The sequence below is a fragment of the Chamaea fasciata genome, unplaced genomic scaffold (assembly GCF_029207755.1).
Source record: "Chamaea fasciata isolate MVZ Bird 193981 ecotype frontalis unplaced genomic scaffold, bChaFas1.0.hap1 SCAF_10, whole genome shotgun sequence".
Classification (NCBI taxonomy): Eukaryota; Metazoa; Chordata; class Aves; order Passeriformes; family Sylviidae; genus Chamaea; species Chamaea fasciata.
The window spans coordinates 12002917-12020102 of record NW_027094095.1 but is presented as its reverse complement, the minus strand read 5'-3'; the positions used below and the strand labels follow the sequence as shown (position 1 = coordinate 12020102).

The 17186-nt window shown below is 37.6% G+C and overlaps 1 protein-coding gene and 1 long non-coding RNA gene across 10 annotated transcripts in view; one reads left to right on the top strand and one right to left on the bottom strand.

Moving 5' to 3' along the window:
- The window catches only part of NTNG1 (netrin G1), a 153470-nt gene that overhangs the window by 113925 nt on the left and 22359 nt on the right, over positions 1 to 17186 (top strand). For 2 of the 7 annotated variants that reach the window (XM_066192336.1, XM_066192334.1), the window contains one exon: positions 12398 to 12535. The exons of 2 other annotated variants lie outside the window; for them this stretch is intronic. In XM_066192336.1, the coding sequence (XP_066048433.1) occupies positions 12398 to 12535 (138 nt within the window). Of the gene's footprint in view, positions 1 to 1654; positions 1715 to 6762; positions 6931 to 12397; positions 12536 to 17186 lie in introns of all 7 variants that reach the window. 3 more of the 7 variants (XM_066192339.1, XM_066192333.1, XM_066192335.1) reach the window with 3 other exon arrangements.
- The window catches only part of LOC136294529 (uncharacterized), a 33125-nt gene that overhangs the window by 7513 nt on the left and 8426 nt on the right, over positions 1 to 17186 (bottom strand). Inside the window, exons 1-4 of one of the 3 annotated variants that reach the window (XR_010722438.1) lie at positions 15360 to 15496; positions 12301 to 12434; positions 12137 to 12213; positions 6097 to 6292 (exon numbers count right to left, since the gene is read on the bottom strand). This is a non-coding gene — a long non-coding RNA (uncharacterized lncRNA). Of the gene's footprint in view, positions 1 to 6096; positions 6293 to 12136; positions 12214 to 12300; positions 12435 to 15359; positions 15497 to 17186 lie in introns of those variants that run through there. The other 2 variants (XR_010722440.1, XR_010722439.1) reach the window with 2 other exon arrangements.

Genomic DNA, 17186 nt, shown 5'->3' with positions numbered 1-17186 from the left:
ATTTCGGACTTGTTTACGTAGCACAGTCTATATTTTGACTAAGTTTTAAGATTTTTAAGAGAACAAAGGTGGTCATTGTCTACATCAAACGCATTTTTAACATCTTGTTTCCACTTTGTTTTCCCGAGTGAGCTGAGCAGCATTCTCAGCTTTCATGCCATCCACAATACAAGCAAGTTCTCTGCAGGAAAGACACCTGGTTTTCTACAATTGGAGTGCTACACAAAAAATTGCTCACATACTGTGGCATGATGATTAGCACTGAAAGAAACAAAATTACTTTTTAAGATGACCAATAAAACTAAGATTCTTTGTTGGTTGAAGAAGTATTCAGCTGTACTTCACATTTCAAAGTGATTGCTCATTATAAAAATAATGTCCTTCTGTTCTTCTTATTTACCGCCCTTTCCTCCCCTAAAAGTCCCTGCAGAAATCTGGCCTGTCGCTTGCTTTCATATTCAAAGGGTGTCCTTTCTGTACTATAACAGAGGTGGAGAAGAAAATTAATGAAAAGGTAATCTAGAAAATGGCCACTAAACCAAACAAGATGTATTGGGAATCTGTTGGGAATTACACTGGAAGGGCTATAATTAAATCTATGGATCACAATCACCAAATCAAACATATGCATGTGCATGTGAAATCTACCATGTTATATGTGCAAGTTTCTATGTGCCCAACAAAACAGAAAATACTAATTGATCTGCGCTCTCTGTAAGGATTAGAAATGTACTTTAGTTTGGACGATTCACATACATTTAAAATGAACTATCTCTGATAAAGTAGTATCTAGTATTCCAATTTCATTTAGCTCCCATTGTATTTTCCAAGTTTTTGCATGTCTTTTTTAAACAAACAAACCCACCCAGATTGATCTCTTTTCCTCTTCTCTCTGTAAGGATTAGCCTACGTTATTCAGAAGAATTTTAAATCAAAACATTCCCAATTAAATTATACTTAGCATTTCTAATGGATTTCATTGCTTAATTATACTGTGTGTGATCTAAGACCTAACTTCATTGCAAAGTACGTCTTGAACAGCACAGAATTATTCAGTGTTTCTTCCCTGAAATTAAGAGTTTAAGTAAATTTAGTTTTGATGCTTTGGGAGGGAGCACAAAACACAAAAACTTCAAAGCATTTGTATTCAGCTTTTGTGTGTTAGCAGCATATTGTTACAGTGTTTAACATATAGTGTAGATCAAATATTTCAGTTAAGGATAGTGTATGAAAAGAATGATTACAGTAATCTGCCTAAATCTAATTATTTAATTGTGGGGTTTAGGTTTATACTATTTGGCCAGCATAAATATGTATTCAAATTCAATAAAACCCTTTTCAGACCACTCTGGTTACCATATAGTCATTTGTCATGGACTGAGAGAAACCACCAAATAACCTCTAACACAAAACTGCCAAAGTGTGTAGATGTGAATTACATTCCCTGTCTTGATCTTGGATGTTGCAGCTCAAATGATTCAATAATTGATAGTGTATAACTCATTTTCTGTAACTTTAACCTTTCCTTAAAAAAAAAAAAAAAAAAAAATTGTTAAACTTAAAAGTTAGAGAATAAAGATGTTTATTTTAATATTTTGATTTGTTTATATATGATACTTTTTCTAATTTGCTGTTCATTTTATTACCTATCCAGTTGCTCCCAAATTAGCTATGTCAACTGTTTCTTCTGTTCAAGTTGCAAACCACAAGAGAGGTAGGAATTCTAGGATTCATACAGTGATCCCATAGTGCTCTGTGTTGTGAAAACATTGCACTGTATGAATCTGGAATATCTGTGCAGTGTACCCATTAGTTTACTGGTGAGGCATCTTCATTGAATACAACAGAAGCATTAAGTCACATAAACATAAGCCATACAAAGAAAAATAAATATGCTTCTTAGACGGTTGTTGGTGGCAAATAAAGTGACATGGCATTTAATTTTAAAGGAGTAAAATGTATGAATATGACTATTCAGATCCTTGCCTAGAAAGCAGATGTTTACGAGTCTTGTTTTCCTCATTGATATGCATAAATTGTAAAAGAGGAAACCTAAGCAGATTAGTTGAGGGCAAACAATCCATAAAACATCAATTGTCCATGTCCTCAAGAAGTATCTGTAAATGCCATGGAATGTAATGCATTGTTGTGTCTTTTAATGCATTGTAACTGTGCCTTATGTCTTCATTTTATTGTAAGTGTGCAAATTCAGAGTGCAGGCATTACATTTTGAACTGATGTTCCAGCGTTCTATCAAAATAATGGAATTATATGGACATAATAAAGGATGCCAATATTCTTTCTGACTTACAGGCAACCTGTTTCATTTGCATATCTGTCATTCACAGTCTGAACCTTGAGATCTTTTCATTGTTATTCCTCATCAATTTATCTGTAAAGAGTATGTATGAAGGTGTTTTGTCTTTCTGCAGCTATTGTGAATATCTCATTATTCATGAAATACATATTAACAAGCAAAAAGGTTATTAAGAAATGTTTGAACTTAGTTTGACCCATTTGATGAGATCATGGTAATGAGCCATACTGTTTATTATGAAGCAGGTAATTTCCAAGGTTACAATGAAATCTCCTTTGTTTGCCTTAGTGTATGGAGGAGGAACACAGAGTGACGGGGAAATGAAAAAGAAAAAATAATTTAATGATTTGTGAATGCACTTTTCTTGAAATATGCTTTGTGCTTTTAATTAAAAAGTGACACTACTAGCTATCTCATGCAACCTGTCTCAGTCTAGAAATAATGCTACCCTTCCATGTGTGTTTATCATTGTTTCATGTGATGACCTTTCATGTTTCAAGGGTCCTAGCTGAAGCTTCATCTGAACCTCGTCCCCACAGTAAAACTACATTATATCAAAGATGTAAATGCATAGCATTAGATAGGGGGGAAAGTGTCCAGTTTATAGAAACAAAACAATTAGATTATCAACAGAATGAACCTGCTTCAGTGGGTGATTTTTCCAAGCTTTCTGCAACAGAATCAAGATTGTTTCAATAAAATCACTGCATTGGAAAATAGTCAGGGAGATTCAGAGAGTCAATGCTTCTGTGAGTTTGCAAGGGATTTGACAGTTCCTAAATCAGCCAAATACAATGATCACATCTAACATGGCAATCCCTTTTTCCTCCACATCAAACCTATCTGTCATCACCTGTCATTACCTCTTCTCTGAGATTTTGGTTTCTGAACCATTCACTCCTTACTGTTATTCACCTTCTCTGTGTCTTTTCTGACATGCGGTACTCTGAACTGAAAGCAGCATTTTCTAACACTGTAAGAAGCTCATGTCCTTTCACAATGGTTGGTAAACCATGTGCAGCCTGATTTTGATACTTTTCCCCCATCTCCTTCAGTGTTTGCATGACTTTGCCAGTGCATGACAGTGCTTTAGGCTGCTAGCCAGAGCTATGTGCCCAAAGACCCTAAGCTGTGCTTCTGACAGGTTAACAAGCAGAACACCTTCTGGTTAAGGTGAACCACATGATAGGCTGGAAGGGCCTTACAGCACTGACAGCTTCCCAGCTGGCATGGTGCTGAATGCAATTCTGTGTGCTATGTTTGAGTGGTTTAGGGTAGCACCTCATGTAGCCAGGGGAGAAAGTAATTCCATTTCGATCATAGGAGGACTTTTTACATAGCTTATTTTCTTAAGCACAGAGGAATGTGAAAATTATTCACTGTCCAGGCCAACAGCAAAAGATTAATGCACTAACAACAGGGTGGGGAGGCAGGGGAGAAGCAAACGTTATCACAAAATTGATTTAATTGTTACTTGCCATTTCTTTTTTTTTTTTTTCCTTTTGGCATTGCTAATGTTTGATCAGATGTTGAACTGTTTTCAAGTTAACTGTAGTTTTTTCTACACCATGTAGCATTTACTAGCCTGATCAAGACTCCTAGAGCATTCCTGTACCTTAGCATTAGTTAACTTTGAGACAAAGACTTTGTTTCAGCACAGTGGTTACAGAAGAGCAATACCCATAGAAATGCAACCAAGTGTGAGAACTGGTCTCATTTTTTACCTTTGGTATTGACGACCCATGTCTGAACTTGGGCAGTCCTTCTGCATACATTTCAGAGTGTGTGCATACATCCAAGTGCTTCATAATTATTAGATTTTTCTTCACTCCAAATCATAACTTGGAGCAGGCCTTGTGTTACAGAGTGAATCGCTTAATGTGCAGCTTTGTTTCTTGTGCTGTTGTTATGGCTAATTATGTGTAGTAGCAATATTATTGAAGGTCATATTACAGTTTCAGAGTGGAAGTAGTGCAGTCATTAATTCATGAGCTATTATCAAATTTCTTTCTGCTGCCTTAAATACAAAAGATAGGGTAGCATAGTCAGCTTTCCTTTATAGTATATAGGCAAATTATTTCCTCTAAATTCACTTGGAGTATGAAAATGTTTAGCAACAAGTCTGACCAACATACCAGTACAGGATTATCTCACCAAAAGCAATTCTCTGTTGCTAGCAGAAGACAGGTCCTTTGTCAGAAGAAAGGACTGACAGCCTCGCTTCTGAATCCAAGACTCAGAAAGATCAGATTGCTTATCACTAGTCAGTTTTTCTTACTTTAAAAATCAAACACATAAACATAGTCACACCAATTTTCCATACTCCTGTTTGCTAGTGCTAGTTGCTACTTTTACATCTCATCTGTTCCACACAGGAAGTTTTCACTTGAGCAAGATGGATATACTTGGGGAGAAATGCTGCAGGGTAGCTGGCTGAGATGCTGAATCAGACTGACCAGCTGCAAAAGACAACAAACATTAACATTTTTTTTCCTCCCTATTAAATTGTGTTAAGTGGTAACATACTGAGACTGATGTACCAAATGTTTTCCTGTACTCCAGCAGTTACTGGCATCAAAATTATCAGATTAGCACAAACCACAAAACAGTGGTTTAGCAGAATAACATTGAAGAGAACAAGAAATATATGTTAATTAAATGCATATATGTAAAATGGATTAATGTTTTCTGGCAGCAGAAAGGCAGCTCTCAAGATTGAAACATATGTTGTGCTAAGTGTCTAAGAAAAATTTAATCTATTTACGGTGCAATCTATTTACGGTCCAGTACATCAGACAAAAGCCAAAGAAATATCCATGTGTTAGGAGCACAGAGCATACTCAGAAACATGTACTGGGACTGTTGTTTTTTTACAAAAACACAGACAGGCCCAAATACTGGATATGATGCCCTCCTCCACCAATTAGGGGGATGGTCAGGTGCCCCAGCATAATCAGGAGCATACCAGAGGAAAGGCAGAACAGGGGACTTGGTCGATGTCATATGGAGACATTTTACACCCTCTGCTACAGCTTTATCTAGTTACAAGGGAACTTCAAGACGTCCAAGCCCTTCCAAGTCACTGCATCCAGTGCTCCATTATTGCAAGAAACACTGTAATTTATTCTACCAGTTAATAAACTGTATGCATCTGTAAAGCATAACTGTGTTTTGTCACAAATGGAAAGTGTTCAAGAACCTCATTGCCCTAATGGCTAGATACCATCTTCTAATTTCCAGCTGAAATTTCTCAGTAGCCAGTTAAGACCCATTTGTTCTTCTGCCAGTACTGTCCATTAGGATGGCAGTAGGCTTAGCTCCTTGACATATTTATAGCCCAGTGATACCTTCCATCATCAGTTTCCTAGACTAAACAGGCCAAAAATTCTTAGTGTTCGCTTTTGAAATAGACTCAGCTTCTCTGATCATCCTAGTAACCTTTCCTGCATTCATTCTGGGCTCATAATCCCAAGAGTTGAGTGATCAGCTTACCCAAGTGTTCAACACAAAGCAGAGCTGTGTCTTCTACAATGTTATTGATACATTTCTGATTTCTTCTTTGTTCTGCATAAAGCCAAGCATTGCTTGTGATTAAAGACTAAAAGGCACTAGCATTCTATATTTAATGAAGAGTTTTTTTAAAGTGGCTGTCATGCCAACTTCATTTCAGACGGCTGCAGTAAGCATGCTTTCTAGTCAGTACCCATCTCAGAATTTTCATTATCTTTTCTGGCGCAACTGGTTTTCATCTCTGAATACAAAAACCAGTTAATGCTTACCTCAAAAGTACAGTGGATGTAGTTCTCCAATAACTGTCTTCCTTCCTTTTCTTCATTGTTAATCGTTTTAGGAGGTGTTGGCCAAAATTGTCAAACTGGAGATTTGTTTGGCCATGAAATAAAACACTCTTGTTCTTGTGGTGCCTACCAGTGATAGCTCCCCAAGCTCAATAGCATTTTTGAATATTCACCATTTCTGTCAGAAAAGTAAAAGCTTTTAAATTACTTACAGCTGTGGATTTAATCATAATTAAGTTTGACAAATTTGTCCACTGAATTTAACATTGTTAATATGAGGAGGTTTTTCCCGGGTCTTGATTTATACTCATCTCAAATGTGAAAAAATATGTGCATTTCTCTCAGCGGAAACTGAGCCTCCAGTAACCCAGAAAGGTTTACAACTGCAAATGCTTCAGTTCCATCAGGTCTGCCAACAACAGCTAACCTCCGACGTCATGCCATGGTTGTCGGGTCACGCTAACCTGCCTGAAACCAGCTCCACTCCCATTGCAGATAAACATCTGCTGCTGTCCATGTTACATTGATTAACATGTATGTGCCATTCATCCATACTTCTGCTCATGGTTCATTTTTTACTAAGCATGTAATGTGCTATTACTCTGCTGCTGTATACACTTTGTATACATTTCTGTTCTTCCTTGAAAGACTGTGAATGCTTCGGGCACTCCAACCGGTGCAGTTACATCGAGCTGCTCAATACGGTCATTTGCGTGAGCTGTAAGCACAACACTAGAGGTCAGCACTGCGAGTTATGCAGGCTGGGCTACTTCAGAAATGCTTCTGCAGAGCTGGACGATGAAAATGTGTGCATAGGTCAGTCCCGGGATAACTGCGCCTTTTCTTCTGTGCCTTTTCAGCTCCTGGCAGCTGCTAGGGACCACTGCTGCTTACTTGCCACTCAAGCCAGAATGAGCTTTTTCAATGGATCAGAACATCTGTGTAGACTTCTCACCTCATTACTATTGCCCTGGTAGCCCCAAGGAGGCATTTTGAATCCGTAAATGATGATGAACCTCTCTGGCTGTGGGTCCTGGGTAGACTTTCCCCAGAAGCCCCTGAGAAGATGAATGTGCTGTCCTTACACAGGAGGGAGCCACACTGGGGTCGCACGTGAAAATTAAGTGGCTGAGTCTAAATACCTGTTCTCAAGCTGACTTTTGCAATTATTATACAGACTCTTGAATACTTGCCTGGAGACCTACAAAAGTGCCAGCTGCATCAAGAGGACATAGGGAGGGATCTCTATTAACCCCTTTTATTCACTAAATTTAACAAAAACATGTTGCAGCAAATTCTACTCCCAGACACACGGTTGTAAAAGCCGTGCTACCTCCCCTCTACTTAGAGGAGGAACTGAAATGATGTCCGTGAGGTTAGGAACAGAATTTGTGAAATCCGTGTGACATGATGTCAATTTCGAAAAAGGATTCCTAGGTGAAAACTGTGCTTTAGAACAAGCATCTGCTATAAACATTCAAACTGCAGAATTAGAGAAAATGTCAGAACATAATAAGAAAAGCACATTAGGAAAAAATTAAGATCTTTATCACTCCAGAAGAATATGCATTGTTCTCATGTCACCACAGACATTATACAGCAAAGTTAGGACACTTTAGGTGAAGCCTGAACACGGTGAATAAAGGAAGCCTGGTACAATGGCCAGTAATTAACAGATAGCCACTAAAGACGCTATTCTAATAACAGAGGTGGAGAGCTAAATTATATAATGTTTCTTATAGACATAAGCATCAGTAGGACCTGTTCTGGATTTTCACTGGGATTTTTTTTTCCATCTTCCAGGAAGCAAAGAATAGTTAGCAGATACTGTAAAACCAAAACAGACTATGGGTGAATAAATTATATTTTAATACATTTATAATCCCTTGCTGAGATTCAAGCCAGAAACTATTTATGTTGCTATTAGTTGTTTCAGTTTGTAACTTTGACAGATTTATATTTTTATCTTGTGATAAACACACAGATCCATCCATGCACTGCATTTCATGTGTCCTTCTTTTAACTTTACTTGGCAATGCATTCAGGAAATGCATGATCTCCTTTGCCAGTAATTAGTCAGAACTAATAAGAACTTTAGTAGGCAAGTCATGATTTTGTATGACTGTGCTGAGAAGATTAACACTATCAAATGTTCTTGGAAAAAACTACTGTCCCACATATTTGTTTGATGTAGATGACAGACATCATTGGTATGACATCAGGGCTGTATAATTTCAGCTGCCTAAATAGGCCTAATGAATATGACTCTAAATTGCTCCGTTTGGAATTTTGCATCAGCTCATTCAGTATTGTTGTTTTCCCATATACACTGAAATGCCAAGACAGCAGCTGCAGCTACATAAGACAAGGAAGTTAGTAAACAAAAAACCAAAAAAAAGTAATTTTAAAATTAATTTATGAGTGATATACTTAAATGCCTTGGTAAGACAATTGTGCGCTTTGAAATTGCCAAGAACAATAATAAAAATTGCCAAGAATAACACTGAGGAAATAAAATTTTTAAATATTTTATTTAGCAAACGTCTGGGGGAAAAAAAAGGCAATGTGAAACATTTGCTGACTTTCCACCTAACTGCAAGCAGAGTTCTCATGGGCTCCCATGAGAATTGTACCATATGAAATAACTATAGGATCAAACCTTGGTTTGCTACATATTAGGCAATTAATTTTATATAAATAACATTCTTGCTGGACTAAGACAGTTTTCACAATCACAGTTACCATAGAAAATGTATGTTTCCCAATGTATGTGTCCTAGCTGATTTGCCAACTAAAGAGGTCTTTCCTACTTCTTGTGTAAAGCCAGTAAAATGAACAGACACCTGAGCACTTTTCAGAAAAGAGAGAAGTTTGTTCTTAAAGTGCTGTCTTGATCTGGGGCTCCTAAGATTGAATTGGGCAAAACATGGAGTATTTTCACCTGTGAGAGAGTTGATGGATTCACCACCCTTCTAGGTCAAGCACAGTCTTGCTCTATTGGAAACGCTCATTTCTTTTTTCTCTGAGTTCAAAAGCAGTGTTCTGTGTTCTAGTTCACAATTAACTACAAGTGCAATGTTGGCATGAATATTTTAATAAGCAGATTTCCAGTGATATGTGCGAGTCTTATTCCCGTATGAAAGTCATTTTTTCAGGCTAATTCTTTCCTCTTCAGCCATATATGTAGAAGGGTAACAAATGTTTGGATAAGCTAGTTTAATGGCAGCTAATAGGGCTTTGGCTCTGATTTATCAAAACTGCTTCACAGTTTTCAGAAATACATATGGTAAGTACATGGATAACAAATCTGTGAATCTTAGCTGATGCTAAATCAATGGAGAAAATGTAAAATGTTTCATTTTTAAGACTGAAGAATTCAAATACTGAGAATGTTTTTACCAGTGAGCCAAATGCAATGTATTATACAATGGGCTTAAATCTAAATTCTTGATGCCCTTAATTTCTTTAGAAGCAAAATAGATTTTATTTCCTAAAATGAAATACCGAAAATTTGTGGATTTGTACGTTAACAGCAAAATAACCTCATATGGGCAACTGCAGTTTCAGAATAAAGCAAGGTATTCTGAAGTTAAAAATTATTCCTTCTGTGTGAAAAAGAATTGAACAGCTTGAGGAGTTTTTTGGTTTTTGATAAAACCCTAGTAACTTTCAGTGAATGCACACACTGACAAAAAAGGTTAGCATGGAAACCACCAAGTAGACCCAGAGTAATAAAACATGGCCTTTGCCTTGCAGCATAAATACTGAACTGGTGAATGTTGTCCCACTTTTAACAAAGCCACCCTTGCACTCAAGCTTAAGCTTCAGTTAACACCAGAAGCCCTAATGACAAGCGGTTAAGTGAACCCTGGGGCCTGTCCTGTAGACACTGTCAGCCCAGACTGATAAGCAGGGAGCCTCAGCCCATTTCCCCACCTCCTTTTTTGTTTACTTCCATTGCGTTTTGTTTGAAGCACTGATAGAGTGAACCCCAGTGAACAGATTACAATTCCTGTTATCTTCCTTTACTCACAAATAGTTACCAGATGAAGGTTAGGACGAAAATTCTTTCTTGGTTCAGATCTGCAGGGGCTTTTTCCTCCACCCTGGAACCTGTGTGTGGTTTGCTTATTGGGGTGATCTGGAATGTTAGTTTAGTGTGATTTAGTGCCTTGTTGTTGCAAGGGCATTGGAGATACTCACTGCCCCCCTGTGGCACACTGAAATTGACACCTTTGAGATTTTTAATGTCTTAAGCATTTGGTAGGCCTTGGGAAGTGTTCCACAGCTTGTAATATTGTGTTGGGCAATGACCCCGAATGTTCTCTGGGCCTCTGTAAAGTCAGTAAAGTTTACATTACTGTGGTATCAATTGAGAAAGATGGGAGCTAGAATCAGTCTTTCAAGTGTTCTGATTGGATCTACTAATTTTGCAAAAGGGCCAGGCTTAAAGCTTTGTTTCTACTATTTACTTTCCCTTCAATAGCAAGATATGGGCCTGGAACTTCTTACATGCTTATGTGATAGAGTTCAATAGGAAAGGTTTCACTAGTTCAGGGCCTTGTTCTCTGGAAAATATAACATCCAATATCACAGGCTATGCATTTCTTTCACAAATACTTGTTTAAATCACTGTAACTTCATTATGTCTAACAAAGCTATTTTAAGAAGAATTGGGCCCTGTTTTTAATTAATTCCAAACTTTTGTCTTTCAAGGTTTTCTATAAACACTCTTCAAGCAAATTTTGCTTCCTGCATTCAGAATGTCACTCAAGTCCATGCCTGTTTACATAAACATTTGGTACATCTGATTAACATCAGAATTCCCAGCTTCTTAAAGGGCACTCACTTTGCTATTAATACTCAGCCTTGCACAGTATTTTTGGCATGTCAGTTTTCCACTTCATTAATGAATGTTGCCAGCTAATTGACTCCATTATTATTGTGAAACCCTTTTGCCAAAGGTAACTATTCTTCAGCATCCCAAATGTTCAAAGTGCCATCTGTAATTCATAGTTAATAAACAGTGAGACAACAGATGACAAATGTCTTTCTGGTAATTTTTTCCTGTTAGTTTTTTCATTGGAGATATGTACATATGTAACTTCCCAGTTCAACTCCATTTTTTCATTTATGGTACCACTGAGGTTTAACCCAATGCTAGGGAACAATTGCCAAGTGTAGTCATCAAAGTAGCACTGATTCAGACATATAAATCCAGTCTCCCAGCAGGTTGCCCCAAATCAGGATGCAGCAGAGATCAGATGCTTCTAAAAGGTGTCTGTGGTCTCAGTTAACAGTGAAGTTACTCTGGGTCTACATGGGTCTACATACAAATAAGATAATCCATAATTTGAAAACAAAAAAAAATCTGAATAACCAAGGTGAAGAACAGGAGTGCCAAAACTGAGCTCTGCAAGCTCCTTGCCTTTGTTCAGCTGGCTGAAAGCTGAACACAGATACTGTAATCACATTAAAGAAAAGGGCTGTGAATGAACAACACAGTAAGTGTTGTGGGAGGAAATGTGTTACCCTACTTATTCTTTAATTAGCTGAACACATGTGAAAAATATACAGCGGGGAATGAGCCTCACTGCATTTTCCATCTGCACGCTGGGAGGTGAGAGAAATTAAAATGGCTGCAGAAAGCCCGTTCTTAACGGTTTTGCATTACATTAGTGCTCACCTCAAGCTTTTCATTGCAGAATACGCAAAAGGTTTATTAATGTCACTGATAAATATAATCTCATCAGTTCAATGGCAAATATTCACATCAATTATTATACTGCTCAAACCTATAAAGGAAGACTATCTTGGAAATAAGTAAAGTGCATTTATATAGCCCTGTAAAGACATCTAGCACTTCTGAAAATACGGAGTAATACAGATAAGCCTATTTTAATAAAGCGAAACATTTCACCCTGATGGCACATGGATATATTCATACTATACAAAGCTTTTCTAATGTTCATTAAATTGTCAAAAATATTCTTGCCAAAGAGAATCTGTTACAATCACTTACCCTGAAAGACTGTGGTATCTTCTGCCTTTATATCTTTTCTGTTTACTTTTTCTCTTTGCATCATAAAACGTCTCTTCCTGAAATGACACATGCAAACAAATAAATGGACGTGTAGTAATTATATTCACTACTCTAGATATCCATAATAGACAGTCTTCCTTTACCTTTAGCACTGGAAATGCACCCTTTATTGGTATTGAATGAATTATCTCCACATGTAGACCTGAATCCAGTTGTGTATGTGTTGTCTTGTTTCTGCAGACTGTTATTGTAACCCTTTTGGTTCAGTCCATGATCGCTGTAATGACAGAGGATTTTGTGAGTGTAAGGAGGGAACATCAGGGCCTAAATGTGATAAATGTCTGCCGGGATATATCTGGCACAGCTTGGGCTGTCAACGTAAGTAACTCTGAGAGTCGCCCCTCTCCCGCAGCTCCGCTGCCTCTCGTCCGTGTGCTGTCATGTGCCAATTCTTGGGAGCAGAGAACGAGCAAAAGCTCTGGGCTGTACCAGTGCCATAATGCCTGAACCCTGGGAGACTCCCAGCTGAGGGCACTGAGTGTGCCATCCAGTTAATTCAGTACACTTTCATTGTCCTCTCTCTCCCACTAACACCCGGAGGAGCTCCCGCTGGCATAGGTAAATACACGTGTCTTGGCAACTATGAAGTTTTGTATACTAAAACATCAGCATATTACTTCCAAGTTCAGAATTCTTACTAAAAGAAAGAAGGTGATTTCTCTGCATGTTCATTTTTTTTCTGTCCTAAACTTCAGCTTCTTGACTAACTTAATTATGCTTTCATACCTTTCAACTATCCCTGGACAATAACTGCAAAACACTGGCTTGGTACCCGTAATAAATAGTGAAAACTAGATGAAAGTTAATGGTTGGGAAAAAATGGAAGTATACTTAATATCCTTAAAAATAAGAGCTGAAATTTTCCTTAAATGGTGCTAGAATACATGTTGTTTCAATGCTTAATAATATATTTTGCCTCTCTTCTGGTTAACGGGTCTTGTAAACAAGTGAGAAAAAATATTACTTCAGTATATACAGGATTAGACTTTTACTGCAGATTTTGCTTGTAGTAAATTCTTAAGATTTATTCTTTATAACAGTTTTGATCATCTACTTCTAGAAACTCTGGAGAGTCCTCTCACATTTTTCTTTCACCTTCTCTCACTGCCTTTCTGCATTCTTAAACACACACGTATTAAAGACAAATTTTTACTTGAGCTTGCTTTTGATTCTTAAGACTGAGAAACACAAGAAAATGTAATTACTGAGACCAATTAGACAAATATTATAAAATTGGTCAATAGCCATACAAATGCTCTAAATACTCAAAAGCAAATGCAAATCTTATATAATAATTAAAAAATTAAAAAAGAAAAGCAATACTGCTAGAGATTACTGCTGCCTCTCCAAGTGATGAGTACCTCTGAATCAGAAAAGCTGGACTTGTGACATCTCAACAGATTATATCTGGAAAGAAAGCCAATAAGTAATTTCAGGAAATAATTGTGATGATTAACCAATTAGCATTAAAGATAGTATATGAAGAGAAAAGAAGCTTGCCTGGGCAACACTGTAACACTGCTCAGTGCAACCTGAGAAAACTGGACTTCCTCAGCCTCTACCAGCAAGCTCCTGTTTGTATTTGGCAGGGCATTTAAACCATACTTTTCACATGTGGTTGCTGACTGTGTTCTCATTTTCCAGCTGCTTCTACTTGAGTTATGATTCACAAAATTACTGGGCAGTTAGAGTTGCAGCAGAGAGCAGGTGAAGTAATGTTTCAAGTTTCAAAGTTCTTTATTACTAATTCTTCACCAAATGAGATCCTAGTTACCTCCCAAAACAACGCGCTCAGAAATAAGAGGTCTCCCTCTGCCTTGCACCCCATATGCAGACGAAGGTTGTCACCACCCTGTGCCTTATCCTAGATACCGGCAAAATAACCACTGGAATTTGTGAAGCATTTGAAATATTGCAGACCTGAACTACAAGGGGAAAAACTGAAAACAGAAACCAGTGTGGTTCTCTGCACAGAATCTGAATAAAGAAAACTTAATACTGTGTCCATACAGTGGGTTTTAAAAAGATATCAGGTAGCTGAGATACTGAAAAAGTCTGGAGGACTGTTGAGCAAATTTTACAGTAATATACATACACCAGTTTGTCAAAGCAATTACTTATTAATTTCAGTATTTCCTATCTTTTCAGGTTTGGACAGTATAAGACAAATAATGTTCTTTTAATGAGGAGTTTTTTGAGCCCAGCATATAATTAGCTTGATTTTAGCTGAATCAAGAATATTTGTAAAAGCTTTGGACATTTTCTGGAAATGCAAGCTAGTGCCTTTATATTTGCTGACAAAACTAATTGAGTTTCCCTCGGTATGTTGTAATTTTCTGAACAAATCTCAGTCTGATTGTGTAACTGTCAGATATTTTCCAAGTTTGAACAAATTATCTGAACAATTTCAGAAGAAAAACAACTAGATGCGGTTGTCAGTTTTACGGAGCAGGCATCAAATTGCCATGTTTTGCCAACCACACACTGATTTAAATCTCATTTCAAGTCTTATCATGGAGGAACAGAATTCCAATTAATTTAATTTTGTACTGTGTCAGTTTTAGCTTTGTTATTTTCCCATTGAATTCTAAACAAATGACCGGGCAAGCAAGCAGACCCCAATATACAAGAAAAATAAGAACTCATTCTGTTGCCTTGGCAAAGCTCAAAAAGATTATTTGTCTGGACATGTAGCATGTGGGTTTGATCTGCTTTTCCCTAAGCCTGTGCTGTACAGGAACATAGATATGCAAAGATGGATACACACACTCACTCGACAGACCAATATGTGCTTCTTTGCTTTTTGTTATACATAGGCTATTGGCATTATTAAAAAATTCAATTCTTATGGAGCTTTGTTGCTAAAAACCATTGACCTAGGGCAAACAGAAGCTTGACCTATAAATAAAAAATTTAAATCTATACCATAACTAGTTTAATTACATGTATGAGTCTATAAGTAAATGGATTATCATAATTTTATATATTAGTAAACCTATTAGGGAAAAAACACAAAAGCCGAGTTGTGTTTTTCTAAGGCCTACAGTATATCATTTGATAAATTACAGTTTGGAGTCTACTTTGTACCACACGAAGTAGAAGTAACAGAAGCTATTATCCTCAAAACTATTTATTTAGGTACCTCACCCTTGGTGATTTAATCTAAACCCTCTGAGGATCCAGGCAGAGCGCTCCTCGCTTGGCGTCTCCGCGCACACCGAGGTCAGATGCAATTTTAGACTTTGCCTCCCAGATAAAAAGCGCTGTGATAGCAGCTGTTATCTTCTTGCATTCAGGGTTTGTGCTGCAGACACAGCGGTCAGCGGGGTCTGGCTGGTACAGGAAGGTTTGCTGCCCTCAGAAGAAGAGGCACAATAGACGTGGCTGTGGCTGGCGCGGCTCCTGAGCCCTCCCCAGAGCCCCCGCGGCCGCCGGCTTTGGGCGTGCTGGGCTCAGCGGGGCCTCCCTGCCACAGCCCCACAATGGATTCCTCACAAGCAAGATCAAAGCACCGGGAATGAACTCACAACAGAACAGTTTGGTCCTGAAACCCTTTCAGAACTCCTGGAACATGAGAAATCACATAGCATAGCATATATTTGATTTTTCTGTTTTATAAAAACTGAACGATTTCCTTTAAAAATGAACATTAAAAACAGAATGGAAAGCTCCAAGCCTGGCAAGAAATTTAACCTGCAACTACAGTTGATTTGGGCCACTTTTAAACTGAACATAGTGGTTTTTGATAAAAGGAACCTGTATCAAAAGGCAAAAACTTTTAAATACGGCCAAAATATTAAGTAGGACCATTCACTTGATTTTCTACACGTACTGCTCACAGTCTTGCATCTTCTGTATTTCTTGGCCATGACATTTCAGGTGACTAAAGTCCATTGCATACATACAGCAGCATTTTAAAGGAACATCTTAATTTCACTCACAGAAGCGTTTATTCCAAAACCAGCTGCTTATTTATCCAATCAGGCAAAGAAAAAGTGGCTCTTTTGCCAATATCAGTTTGGCAGCACAGCTCGAATTTTCATTAGGCATGTTCCTCATGGGGGAAAAGGTGAGGGAAGGTTCAATGACTGATATTATTCTCTATCTCCCTTCATAACAAGTAAACACACTGAACCCACAGCACCACAAAGGCCTAGACTGAGAGTTACCAATGGTAGCTGGCACCCCATAATGAATCATTGTTTTAAATCATCTTGGTTCAATGGTGCTAATCTTAAACAATTAGCAAATGAGTTTCCAGCCAGATGCCTTATATCAAGGTCTGAACAATGTACCTCACTTTACCCTTTTTCATTCATTTAAATAGAAGCAGGCAAAGGATTGTACTTTTACCTTCAATGCTCTAATTGGACTCAGTGCTTGTATCAGTCTTCCAGACTAAACTTGTATTACTCTGCAGCTTGTCAGATAATTCATATTCTCTCACAGTGTGCATTTAACAACTTATATGATTATTTAAATGTGAGCTTTTTGGGGGTGGATTTTTATCATGTGTTACAAATGTTAGAAGCTGGGGCATTTGATCAAAATCGTCATGCAGATTGAGTTGCCAAAGAAAATTAAACTGGAAATTGTAAACTTGAAACTTATATTAACATTTGCTTTTGGAAGACTGGGTTTACTGTTCAGCAAGAAAAAAGGAAAAGACATATACCATCCAAGTCTTTAAAAATCTTTTTTCAAATAAATGCACCCTGCACTTCTTTCTAGATGGATTAAATACATATAAATGGGATTGTCTCCCCAGTGGAGGTTAGTGATCTTTTACACATTTGTACACAGCTGTATTCATACCTACACATTGAACTTGTGCCTAGGGGACAAGACCAAAAAAAAAAATAAAAAAAAATAGAAACGCAGAATCAAGATGCCCTGCTTTCCAGTTCACCATTGCAACTGCCTGTGTGGGGAGCCTTAGAAGATCCACCTATCTATTTTTATATCTTTA